This window comes from Sorghum bicolor, chromosome 3 (genome assembly GCF_000003195.3).
Source record: "Sorghum bicolor cultivar BTx623 chromosome 3, Sorghum_bicolor_NCBIv3, whole genome shotgun sequence".
Lineage (NCBI taxonomy): Eukaryota > Viridiplantae > Streptophyta > Magnoliopsida > Poales > Poaceae > Sorghum > Sorghum bicolor.
In genome coordinates this window covers 56,703,898-56,715,474 of record NC_012872.2, presented here as the reverse complement: position 1 = coordinate 56,715,474, position 11,577 = coordinate 56,703,898, and the positions used below count along the sequence as shown (strand labels likewise).

The following is an 11,577-nucleotide window of genomic DNA, read 5'->3' as shown; positions in this document are numbered from 1 at the left end:
CTTGGGCTAGTGATGACGGTGTCGTTGGTGTCTTGACCTTCATGGAGGCAATGTCATGGGTACCTCTGTGTCATTTGGCCGGCCCTCACCATGGTTTCTTTGAGAAGTCTATTGCAATATGGCATTTGATGGGCAGGTTCTTTTTTTTTGTTTTTTCTTTGTTTTTATATAGTTGTCTTCGCCGATTGATGATACTCTGGTGTTTAGTGTGAGTTGGTTTAGGTGCGCTGATGAGCAGCATTAGTTGGGTTGAGTCGAGAATAAATCAACGAACAGTACTTTCAGTCATGACTTTTCAGATTAGCGAATAAGCTCTACCGAATTGAAGTCATTCAAAGGATGGCGTGGCCCATCTAGCTATGTGTTTTTAGGCTAGCACTTTGTATTTTCTTGTTCCAAATAAAACTTGTAGCAAAATTTTGCTGTCCTTTGTGAAAAAACTAAGGCATTATACACTCACCGTCACCGGAGCATGCATATGGGTAGTTGCCTGCAATTAGACCAGCAGTCTCTTAACCAGTAATTAATAAGTGAGATACATCTCAACAGTAACTAGAAAGGCAATTAACTTTTCACAAGCCCGCCTTGCAAGTGTAATTCCTTGCTTGATTTGTATCTACTACGTAGTACATATGCTGTACATGCAGATGCAGATGAAGTCATCAATTAACCTAACATCGGCCCATGCATCAAGCTAGTGTTGGCACTTGGCAGGTAGCTCATCATCATCATCTCAGTGGAGCGCCCTGAGCATGATCTGTGCACCGTGCTCCGGCTGCAGCATGCCGTGGGGAAACGGCGCGTGCGTGTAGGCCGGCGAGAGCTGGAACGCGAAGCGCTGCAGGACCATGGAGAGCCCCATCTTGGCCTCAAGCAGCGCGAAGCTCTGGCCGATGCAGGTGCGCGGCCCCCAGCCGAACGGGAAGAACGCCGGCGCGTCCCTGGACGCCTTGGAGATCCCCTCGGCAAACCTCTGCGGCCTGAACTCGCTTGCGTCGGGGCCCCACACGTCCTTGTCGTGGTGGATGCACAGCAGCGGCAGCATCAGCATCACGCCTGCCGGGTACCTGACGCCGCCGAGCTCCATCGGCTTGTACGTCTGCCGTTGGACCGACGTCAGCGGCGTGTACAGACGCAGTACCTCGTACAGCACCATTGTCACCTGCATCACAACAATTACACAAGTCATTCATACACGCCGCAATGTAATTAATGTGCAGATCGGTCGGCGAATGTGTAAAGCCAAGCCTGCACTGCTAACTGCTTACGATTCTGAGGCGGCTGAGGCCATCGTAGTCCGGCGTCTTGTCACCGAAGACGTGAAGCACCTCCTCCCTGGCCCGGTCCTGCCACTCCGGGTGCATGGAGAGCACGATCATGGTCCAGGTGAGCAGCACCGACGTGGTCTCCATGCCGGCGAAGTAGAACAGCTTGCACTCCCCGATCACGTCGTCGGTGGTGATGCCGGCCTTGGAGTTATTGCCGTTGCCGTCACCCCTGCAGTGCTCCATGTTGGACTCCAGAAGCAGGCCGAGGAGATCGTCGCTTGCCGCGCTGCCGGTTCTCAGCGCGTTCTCCCTCTTGGCGATGATGCCCTTGAGGAGCGCTTCGATCTCTGAGGCGATCTGCTTCATCCTTCGGTTGGTTTTTGTAGGCAGGTACCTGCGAGAAACGCTTCAATTAGCACTATATATGCATGGACCAGGGAAGCAGATCGACAAGCAGGAGATGGAAAGAAAGAGCTCTAGCTCACAAGTATCCAGGGATGTGAAGCTTGTGCATGGCCTGAACGACGAGCTGAACCTGCTCGCCCTGAAGCTGGAAGATCCTCCTGCCTTCGAGGTAGCTGCTGCCGAACGCCGCGCGAGAGATGACATCCCCTGTCAGGTTCTGCATCTCAGGCCACACATCCACCTCGCACGGCTGTCCATCTGCAACCAAGCCTTCCCACCTCCTCACCAAATCCGTGCAGCACGCGGCGAAAGCAGGTAACATCCGCTGGAAATGGAAGACAGAAACAACACATGCAATTTTACATTCCTGTTTGTAATTGTATTGTAATCCTGGCGTTGCTAAGATCGATAGCACTGCATTGGCAAATGTTCATGTCATCAGGAATTTCACCTTGAGTTTCTCGAGATGGAACGCTTGGTTGATGATCCTCCGGTGCTTGGCCCATTTCTCGCCCTCGTGGCTGCCCAGGCCGTTGTGCAGCATCCTCTGGAGCTTACCGAACTTGAGCTTCTCGTAGTGGCCGAACTTGTTGGACAGGACCTCTCGCACCAGCTCAGGCTTGGTGATGGTCACCCGTGGCACCGGCCCGAACCAGGTGATAGACGTCTTGCCTGTCATTGTCAACCAAGCATTTTCAGTCATATCCTCGTTAGTGGGTGGCTTGGTGGTATATGTGTCACTATTTCGTTTTCTTGCTGGGGGACAGCTGTTGCAGATAAAGTACGATCGAAAACTGCAGACAGCAACCAGTGAAACAAGAATGGAAGGACGACATGATGGAAGTCGATCTGGTCATCATCAGAACATGAGGATCACATTATTATCGTTGGAATTATTAGTAGTTTGGTGCTTCCCTTGAAGATAAGTACCAGTTTGGTGCGAGGTCCATCTCTAATATGTGGTGTGGTTATTGACAATACAGTGGATCTCTACAATATCCTACATGCCACATGGAAATTTCTTGCTACTATACTGTTCCTCTCATTGAAAAGCTTCTTGTCTTATACTACATGTGTTTTCAGAAAAATGGGAAAAGTAGTCCATCAGGCATCAGCAGCTATGTAAACATCTCTGCTTGTTTTTGAAACACGGCAGAGAAAAGTGTGTAAAGATCTGAAAACTAGAAAACAGCATCCAACGAAAGGTACTACTAGCTAGTTGGTAATCGAACACAGAGTCAATGAACTGGTACTAGTCAACTTTGAACTCGATGTATATACTGGTATATATTTGTTCAATGGCCAGAAGGATGAAGGTGTTTTCAGAGAAAAATCAACTGAAGAGATGACTGAAGGATTTCAGTCAAAACAACCAATTTGCCCCTGTATGTCTCGTACACACAAGACCAGTTGACCTCGCAATTTTTGAGAACAAGCAAGCAAGGCAGACTTTGTAGTTTGTACGGGTGTGCGTGCCCAAAGTTCAAAGAAAGAGTAGCCTGCAGCTGCAGGAAAGGAAAGCAACGTACCGTGCTCCTTCATGGTCTGATGGAACAAGGGCATGGCCCTGGGCGCGACGTCGTGGCATCCCAGCGGCAAGGTCCTGGACGTGGCCTCCCTGTTGAGCTGCTCCGTCAGCGGCGCGTCGCCCGCGAGGGAGCGGTACGCCGTGCCGCGGAGGCCCTGCGACCGCAGCACCCGGGCGAGGCGCCGCGGCCGCCACCACGCCCACTCCAGCGCGCGCACGGCGCACCACGCCAGCGCCGCGCACAGCAGCACCAGCTTCCACGGGAACGGCGCCTGCTGCGCGTCACCGACGACGACGGAGCCCAGCAGTGTCGTCGTCGTCGTCGTCTCGCCGCCGCTGGCCGACATGGTCGGCCGGGCTGGCTGGCCGCTGGGATCGGACGGGGTGCAGTGCAGAGCTAGCTAGGGACGATCCGGCCGGGTTCTTTGGAGCTCGATCGATCAGGACTCGCGTGTGATCGGTTGCGCTCTGCAGGCTGCAGCTGACGAGGAGCGCAATGTCACTTTAGCTACGCGCCTACGCCACGGGCGATGATCAAGTGGGCTGTGAGTACACGGGTAGTAGCTGCTCACCGTTCCACGTTTTTTATAAGTAGAGTCGGGGGTTGCTTATTGGGTGCGCATCATTTTCGCTGTTCGTCCGTGTTTTGGTTAATTATTCTTGGGTTTATATTTGCAAAACATGCCGTTTCCGCGATGGTTCTACAGAGTAGAAGAGACGCGCGCGGCTGGTCTCGTTCTACTCGTCTTCTCCGACCACGCGTGTAGAAGCGTGACAAATTTCGGAAATAAAGAAAGATCTCGTGGGTATTAGACAAAGAAAAACAGTGCTTAAACATAAGAAAGTGTGGGGCTGGGGGCATGTTCCCATGTCACCCTGATTGCCTTACTCTTGGCCTAATTTTTACCTATATTTTTTTTCTTTAATGCTGTGAGCACAAATTGAACTTGCTTATTATATATTATTCCAGTACAGTTCTTGCTTTCCAAAGATATGTCTGCATAAGGCTCCATTCAGGGCTTGTTTGCATCCCTACAACTAATAGCTAACTGCTAAAGATTAGTTGAGGATTTGTTTGGATCCACAGCTAATAATAAGTCCAGCTAATGTCTTAAAAGTTGCTGTAAAATCAGAGCGTGCGCACCGAACGGGCACCTAATCACGGTACACCGTTGCACCAGGTGGTATATATATGCGGTCATACTAGTTTTCCCTTTGCTAATATTTGAACGGTTTCCTAAGATGCATGGTAGTAGTTGAAGCATATGCTTCGGCTCTTGCTGACAAACGTTATTTGGCACTGGTCCCGTAATGGTACAAACAAAAGTGGGTGCCGACATTAGTATGCATGGTACGTATACAGTGTGGTTAGTTATACAATGTATGGTATCGTGCATATATGTCAAAAAAGCTGATGTATGTGTGTATGATGTATAAAAGCGGAACTGCTGGCGGCGGAGATGTATATATGCATATGTTTGGCAAATAAAACGTCTGCAAGCGTAAAGCTTGGAAATTACACGTGCATATATGTCAAGGCCGATCGAGTGCATCATCATCGGGTACACCTAATCCTCTATCGTGCACCATTTGTCTCTTTCAGCTGCAGCTTTATTTGCCTGCAAGTGTGTGTGTGTGACAGCGCCTGCTGCCGCATCGACCTGGGCCTTGTTTAGTTCTGAAAAAAATTCGGATTTCGGTACTGTAGCACTTTCGTTTGTTTGTGACAAATATTATTCAATTATGGACTAACCAGGATCAAAAGATTCGTCTCGCGATTTCCAGCTAAACTGTGTAATTAGTTTTTACTTTTGTCTATATTTAATACTTCATGCATGTGTCGCAAGATTCGATACGACGAGAAATTTTGAAAACTTTTTACTTTTTAGGGTGAACTAAACAAGGCCCTGTTGGGAATCGGATGTTGTTGTTGTATTGGCTCTTGGGCTCTTCTTGGCTGGGAACGGAGCAGCGTGGCGTTGGGGCCAGGCCATGTGCCCCCGCGCCAGTTTTTATTCCCTGTGTCTTGTGCTTTTTCTATAGGATCAGGTGCAGGTGCGGACGAGGCAAGGGACGGCCGCGGCCTGCCTAGAAAATGAGAAATTGATGACTCTTAGCGGAATTCTAGCTTGTCCTACAATATTTGGCCGGAATATCTGAAAGCATGCGCTGGGACAATTACACACGTGGTACGGTGCTGTTCGTGGATTTGGGTGGAACGTGGAATTCATTTTTTTTTGATGTGATTGTTGATGCAAAATTGATCTGCAAACACAAAGGGCTAATACCCGATTCAAACGTTAAGGCGTGCCAGCCGATTTGACCTTGCTATCGGCAAAGGTGATAACTCGAATACTTTAGTCCTGACAACAGCGATGCGCCCGGATGTCACGGCTAAGAGGTACTCACGCGGAACTTGAGAACACGCCGAGCTTAAGTCGACGAATTCCTAAGAACTCGTAACAAAAAGGAAAAAGTATGACGAAGTCGTCGAAAAGTAAATGCTGGAATATGAGTAAAAACGTGTGTTTGATTCATTGATTGATTTTTTTATTACAAGGCCCTAGGGTCTATATTTATACCCTGCTCAAAGAGCTACAACCAGACACGATTAGAATTCGAATTCCAAATTACACGGAATCCGTATACAAAACGATGCAAATAATTAAGGAAATAACAAAACTATCCCTCGTGACAAACCGAAACTCCTCCACATAACGACCGGCAGCTTCCGGACTCCCTCTTTGCATCATCAGCAGACCCTTTGCCATAGTCATCGTCAGACTTTCTTACCTAGCCATCGGCACCATATTACTGCCTGTGGACTTAGTCACGTTCAACTTCTCCCTCATCGGCAACCATCCTCATCGGCAACCCACTTTGTAAACATCGTACTGCCACCTTATCCTGCCATCCTAGACACGTGCCCAAAAACGGTGTCAACACATGCCCCCCAGTTTCGGAGTATAAAACTATTAATGCTCCGAAATTCTCCGCAGTAATGATGCCTTTTCCCGCAATTAATGCTCCTAATCTGGTAACCGACAACCTCAATCTGAACAACTCTGATCCTATTCCTCCGCAGATTTCTCGAAATCCCCAACTTCCTAAACGGGCATTTTTCTCAGTCGTACATCGGCAACAATACCGTTACAAAGATCTGCCGATGTTCTGACCAGGATATTCGCACAAACGGTTACTTCCCCTCTATCCGCCCATCGGCAATATGACCGTTATAGAATATTGCCGATGGACCGACCAGGAGATCTCGCACAGTAAAATATCTTCAGATAATGACCGCTTCCCGTCAAATCACCTGCACAATCCCTGGATTACCGTGCGAACAGTTACCATATCCACCTGAGTACCCTCGGATTTCTCGGATGCGGCAAAGAGATAAGTCGGATTTGCCCTTGCCCATTTTGTCCTATAAATAGTTCCTTCTTGGGTACTCCTTCCCCATCACACCATTCTACTACCCAACTTTACTTTTCCAGCGGCGGCGCCACCAAAAACTCCCAAGGTCTCCGACAAGTACCCCTCTTCACCAACTCCGGCGCCTTCAAACGCTTCCTCCGCAGCAAGATGGCCGTCGGGTTCGTCGTCCCTGAGGTCAAATCTCCACCCCGTCTTCTGTATTTTTCTTCATATCCCTGTTCACTCGCAATTCTTTTTTACTGAACATCTTCCTTTTCTTTCCTCTTTGTATTTCTTTTTACGCCCAAAATCACTAGGAATTGTCCAACAAAATTGTCATCCCCACCGATCAACCACACCTTCAATGCCTCGGCCCTCTAGGGGACCCAGATCCAACTGACCTTATCAACGCAGAAACCAACAGGATCCCCTTCAGAGCCGAAAATTTTTCCTTAGATCTGTGGAAGGACACCTTCCGCTCTTGGCCCAGCCCAACTGTAGGGTGGAAAGACTGGTTCTTGAGGGTCAGCAACTCTAATGAAGTTCAGTGGGGTGAAAGGAATCTAGCCCAATGCATTAGATTGTCCATTGCCGATATGCATAGGAACGAGTCACTGCTGATAGCTGCATCCTACTTTTGGTCAGACACCCTCAATGCTTTTGCCTTTGGCCACGGCCCTGCTTCTCCTACTCTTGCCGATGTAGCCATGCTTACTGGTCTAGATATATCTTCTGCCGATAGCACCCACTTTTTTGATACTGCCCCTAGTGCCAAAGTGGAGACTCGCGCTATCGGCGGTTGGTCGGGGTACATTCAGAAGTACCGTGGAAAAGGATCTGTCACCATAAAGGAACAAACCACCTTTCTGAACATGTGGCTGGACAAGTTTGTATTCTGTGGTCGATCGGCAGGACCGACTTCTGTCTACCTATCGGTAGCAGAAAGACTGGCTAACGGTGGCCGATTCCCTCTCGGCCGATACTTGCTTGGCGCTGCTTACCACCTTCTCCATCAAGTAGCCCAGAAACTTCTGCTCGGCCAATCCACTGGCAACTTGGGAGGCCCCTGGTGGTTTGTCAACATGTGGCTCAATCTGCATCTGCACAAGCGTCTCAACTTCAACCTGTTCACACAGCGTTTCCCAAGAGATATAGCTGAAAACCATGTATTGGGTGAAGAGGAATCGGCAACACGCGCCCCCTTGAACTTTGGCGAAGCTGTCATAGTTCTGCCTGGTTCAGGGGGTAATCCAGATCAGATCGGCCGATTCTTCCAGACTCTGTATGAGGGTTTGACCAGAGACGAACGACCATGGTTGGCTTATGATGACCCAGATAGCATGCTCCCTCTGACCTTCAATCCATTTGATGAAGCTATCGACAGGGACAATGAGGCGATGATGGCAATTGTGACTCCCAGAATCATTCCAGTGAATTTCTTTGGTAGCACAAAAACCTCCCCTCAAACTTACGAATTTTACAATCCATCGGCATTAGCTCGCCAGTTAGCTTTCGGCCAGTTGCCGATTGCACTTCCTTATGCCGATGTGATAAAACCCAGAGAAACTATCAACAACCTTCTTGAGTGGACTCGAGCAGCCCAACTACCACCAAATGCCGATATAGATGTAGATCTGTCAGAATGGGCTCCGGCTGCTTTTATCACTCAGGCATACAAGTTATGGTGGGCAGAATGGAAAGAGCATCTATTCTGCAGATCGGCACTTTCATACCGCGGCATGATTGACTCCGAATACGAAGTTCCTGATGACACTGTAAGTAACTCAAACCAACGTTTCATTTTCTCAATATTACCTCCATCGGCAGCTTACCCTTGTATTCCTTTTGCAGGTTGACAATATTCCTCCATTGGTTAGCAGGAGTGGCAGGCCGATCGACTTGTTTCCATCAGGCCCGATTTCCTCAATCGGCCACAATGCTCCCACTCTAGCTTCCATCGTGCATCGGGGTGTACGCCTCAGGAAAGTCACCACCAGAAGAACCCAGACATCACCAACGGTAGCTGCTCCCACTCTTGCGCGGGCTTTCAAGGCAATTTGTCAAATCTTTTCCTTTATGCTGACTATCTTTATATCGGCTATATTTATGCTTATAAACTCTTGTTCATTATTGCAGCAAACCGGTGCATCGGCGAAAGCCAGGCGTGAGAGTACCGATGCCCCCCAGTCTAGCCAACCCAAGAGGAAGGGCACCACTGGTGCTAAGACTGGAACAAAGTGCCAGAAGGTAGCAATTCCCCCTCCTCCTCCGGTATCTCCAATTCCGGTGGAGTCTTCTCCTTCTTCTCCAGAAGCCCAGCCACAGCAAGCACCATCTCCCCCACCTATGCAGGAAGCACCACAGATAGGAGAACCCCAACAGGAAGGATCTCAAACAGAAGATACATCAGCTGACATGGGTGAACAAACAACTGGCCCGGTGGGTCCAGTTATACCATCGGCAGTTCTCCCGGTTCAGACAACCGTTGTCCCTCCTCCAGGTAACATACTTTAGCAATATCGCTACCGATGAACTTATTCTTATTTAGTCTCATAACTCCTTTTGTCTTCTTTCAGTTGATATCGTTCCATCGGCAATCTCAGCCGATCAACCTGTAGCTCCATCGGCATCTTTGGCCGATCAGCCTGCAGCTCCGTCAGCACTTCTCAGTCAAAGACAAGAGATCGCCTTGAAGCAAGTAAGTCACCGTTTACCGTTAGCACTATTTGCCGATTCTCTGAGTATGAGCTAATTTTGCTTTCCCTCCCAGGAACAAGATTCTCCCGATAGCCTGTTCTCCTTCGCCATCGATCTATCTGAAGAAGAAGGTGAAGAAGCAAGCTCTTCTCAGACGGTCGGCATCACATCGGCAGAGATCAGGGTTAGGCTGGAAGAATTGTCAGCTCTCCTTCACCAGGACACAGCGCAATTGGTTGATGATTCCGACCCTACCAAGACCCTGTTCAGAACTCTCAGAGGCCAAATCCCAGCCGATGTCGAAGAAATCCTGTTCCAAGCCGCTCATCTGGAGAGTCGCCAGCTGCAGTACCAGAGAGCCTCTCGGCGTCTTGCCGATAGAGCCGCTCAGACTCAACTCTTCGATGAAATGAGGAAAGAGAAGCTTTTGACCGATGAGAAGCACAAGAACATCGGTATCCTGAGATCTTCTGGAGACGCGCTGAAGCAGAAGATATCCGATCTATCGGCAAGAAAAGAATCCCTGTTGGCGGAACTCAAGGAAGTAGAGAACGCTCTGTCCCAAACCCAACAGGAAGAGAGCTAATTGCCAGAGACCATCAGGCTTCTTGAGCACGAGCGAAATGCTCATGGTCGCAAGGCACTTCAACTGAAGAAGAAGCTGAAGCCGATAGAAGGTTCTGCCGATGATGATATCAAGGAGATAGAAGCAGCCAACCAAATTCGGCTACGCGCTATATCGGCAATCCAGACGCTGCTTAACACATAGAGTTTCCATCGGCATTATATCTGTGCTTTCCTGCTTCCTCAGCTTTTAGTCTAGCCGATAGGACTGTTATCGGCACCTAAACTTTCGAAACACCAAGTCTTGTCCCCAAGCATTTGGATCCAGCCGATAGGAGTGTTATCGACACCTAAACTTCTATGCATCGACCCATATACTGGGGTAGTACTTCTTTAAATATTTGCCGTTTAATGCTCTGGGAAATTCAATTCCTTCGAGGGTTTCTAGAATGTAGGCATTACCAGGAGCCGATCGACTTATCCGATAAGGACCCTCCCAATTAGGAGACCACTTTCCAAACTTCGAACTTTTGGTCCCAATTGGTAAAATTAATTTCCATACCAAATCCCCATCGGCAAACTCTTTAGCCTTCACTTTCTTATCATACCATCTAGCTACTCTCTTCTTATTTTCTTCTATACTCATTAAAGCTTTTAACCGATGCCCTGCTAGATCGTCCAATTCATCGGTCATCAAAGTGGCATAACCATCGGAAGTTAATTGATCTTGAAAAGATAATCGCCTAGATCCAGCCTTAATCTCCCAAGGCAACACTGCATCATGTCCATACACCAATTGATAGGGTGATACTTTGGTCGATCCATGACAAGCCATCCGATAAGACCACAATGCTTCATTTAATAATGTATGCCACCGCTTAGGATTTTCTTCAATAAGCTTGATAATTCCTTTGTTAGACGCTTCGGCCTGCCCATTGGCTTGAGCATAATAAGGAGAAGAATTCAACACTTTAATTCCCATACCGATTGCGAATTCATCGAACTCCCCCGATGTGAACATGGTGCCCTGATCGGTAGTAATCGTTTGGGGAATCCCAAATCGGTAAATAATATGCTCCTTCACAAAATCAATCATATTGGCCGATGTGACTTTCTTCAAAGGAATAGCTTCAACCCACTTAGTGAAATAGTCAGTGGCAACTAGAATGAACTTATGCCCTTTGCTAGATGGTGGATAAATCTGGCCGATCAGATCGATAGCCCATCCCCGGAACGGCCAAGGCTTTATTATAGGATTCATAGCCGATGCGGGTGCTCTCTGGATATTACCAAACTTTTGACAACCTTGACATCCCTTGAAATATTTAAAACAATCTTCAAGTATGGTTGGCCAAAAATATCCATTCCTTCGAATCATCCACTTCATCTTAAAAGCTGACTGATGCGCTCCACACACTCCTTCATGGATTTCCCCCATCAAACTTCTAGCTTCATCATCACCCAAGCATCGGAGAAGAATTCCGTCGATAGTTCGATAATACAATTCATTTTCAAGGAGCACATACTTGGTTGCTTGAAATCGAACCCGTCTTTCAACTTTTTTGGATGGATCTTTTAGATAATCAATAATTTCTTTCCTCCAATCACCGGCACCGACTGCCGATGTCGCATTAATCATTGGCTGATATCCCGAGGCATGCTGAGCTAACCGATTAGCGTCTTTATTATGCAATCGGG

General features: G+C 48.2%; 1 protein-coding gene across 1 annotated transcript; it reads right to left on the bottom strand.

Moving 5' to 3' along the window:
* On the bottom strand, positions 480 to 3,785 carry LOC8084871 (cytochrome P450 72A14). Its single transcript, XM_002455953.2, has 5 exons — positions 3,203 to 3,785; positions 2,125 to 2,345; positions 1,754 to 1,998; positions 1,269 to 1,662; positions 480 to 1,162 (listed from the first exon to the last, which is right to left on the bottom strand). Exons 1-5 carry the CDS (start codon positions 3,546 to 3,548, stop codon positions 734 to 736), a joined length of 1,635 nt encoding a protein of 544 aa, XP_002455998.1. The 5' UTR covers positions 3,549 to 3,785; the 3' UTR covers positions 480 to 733.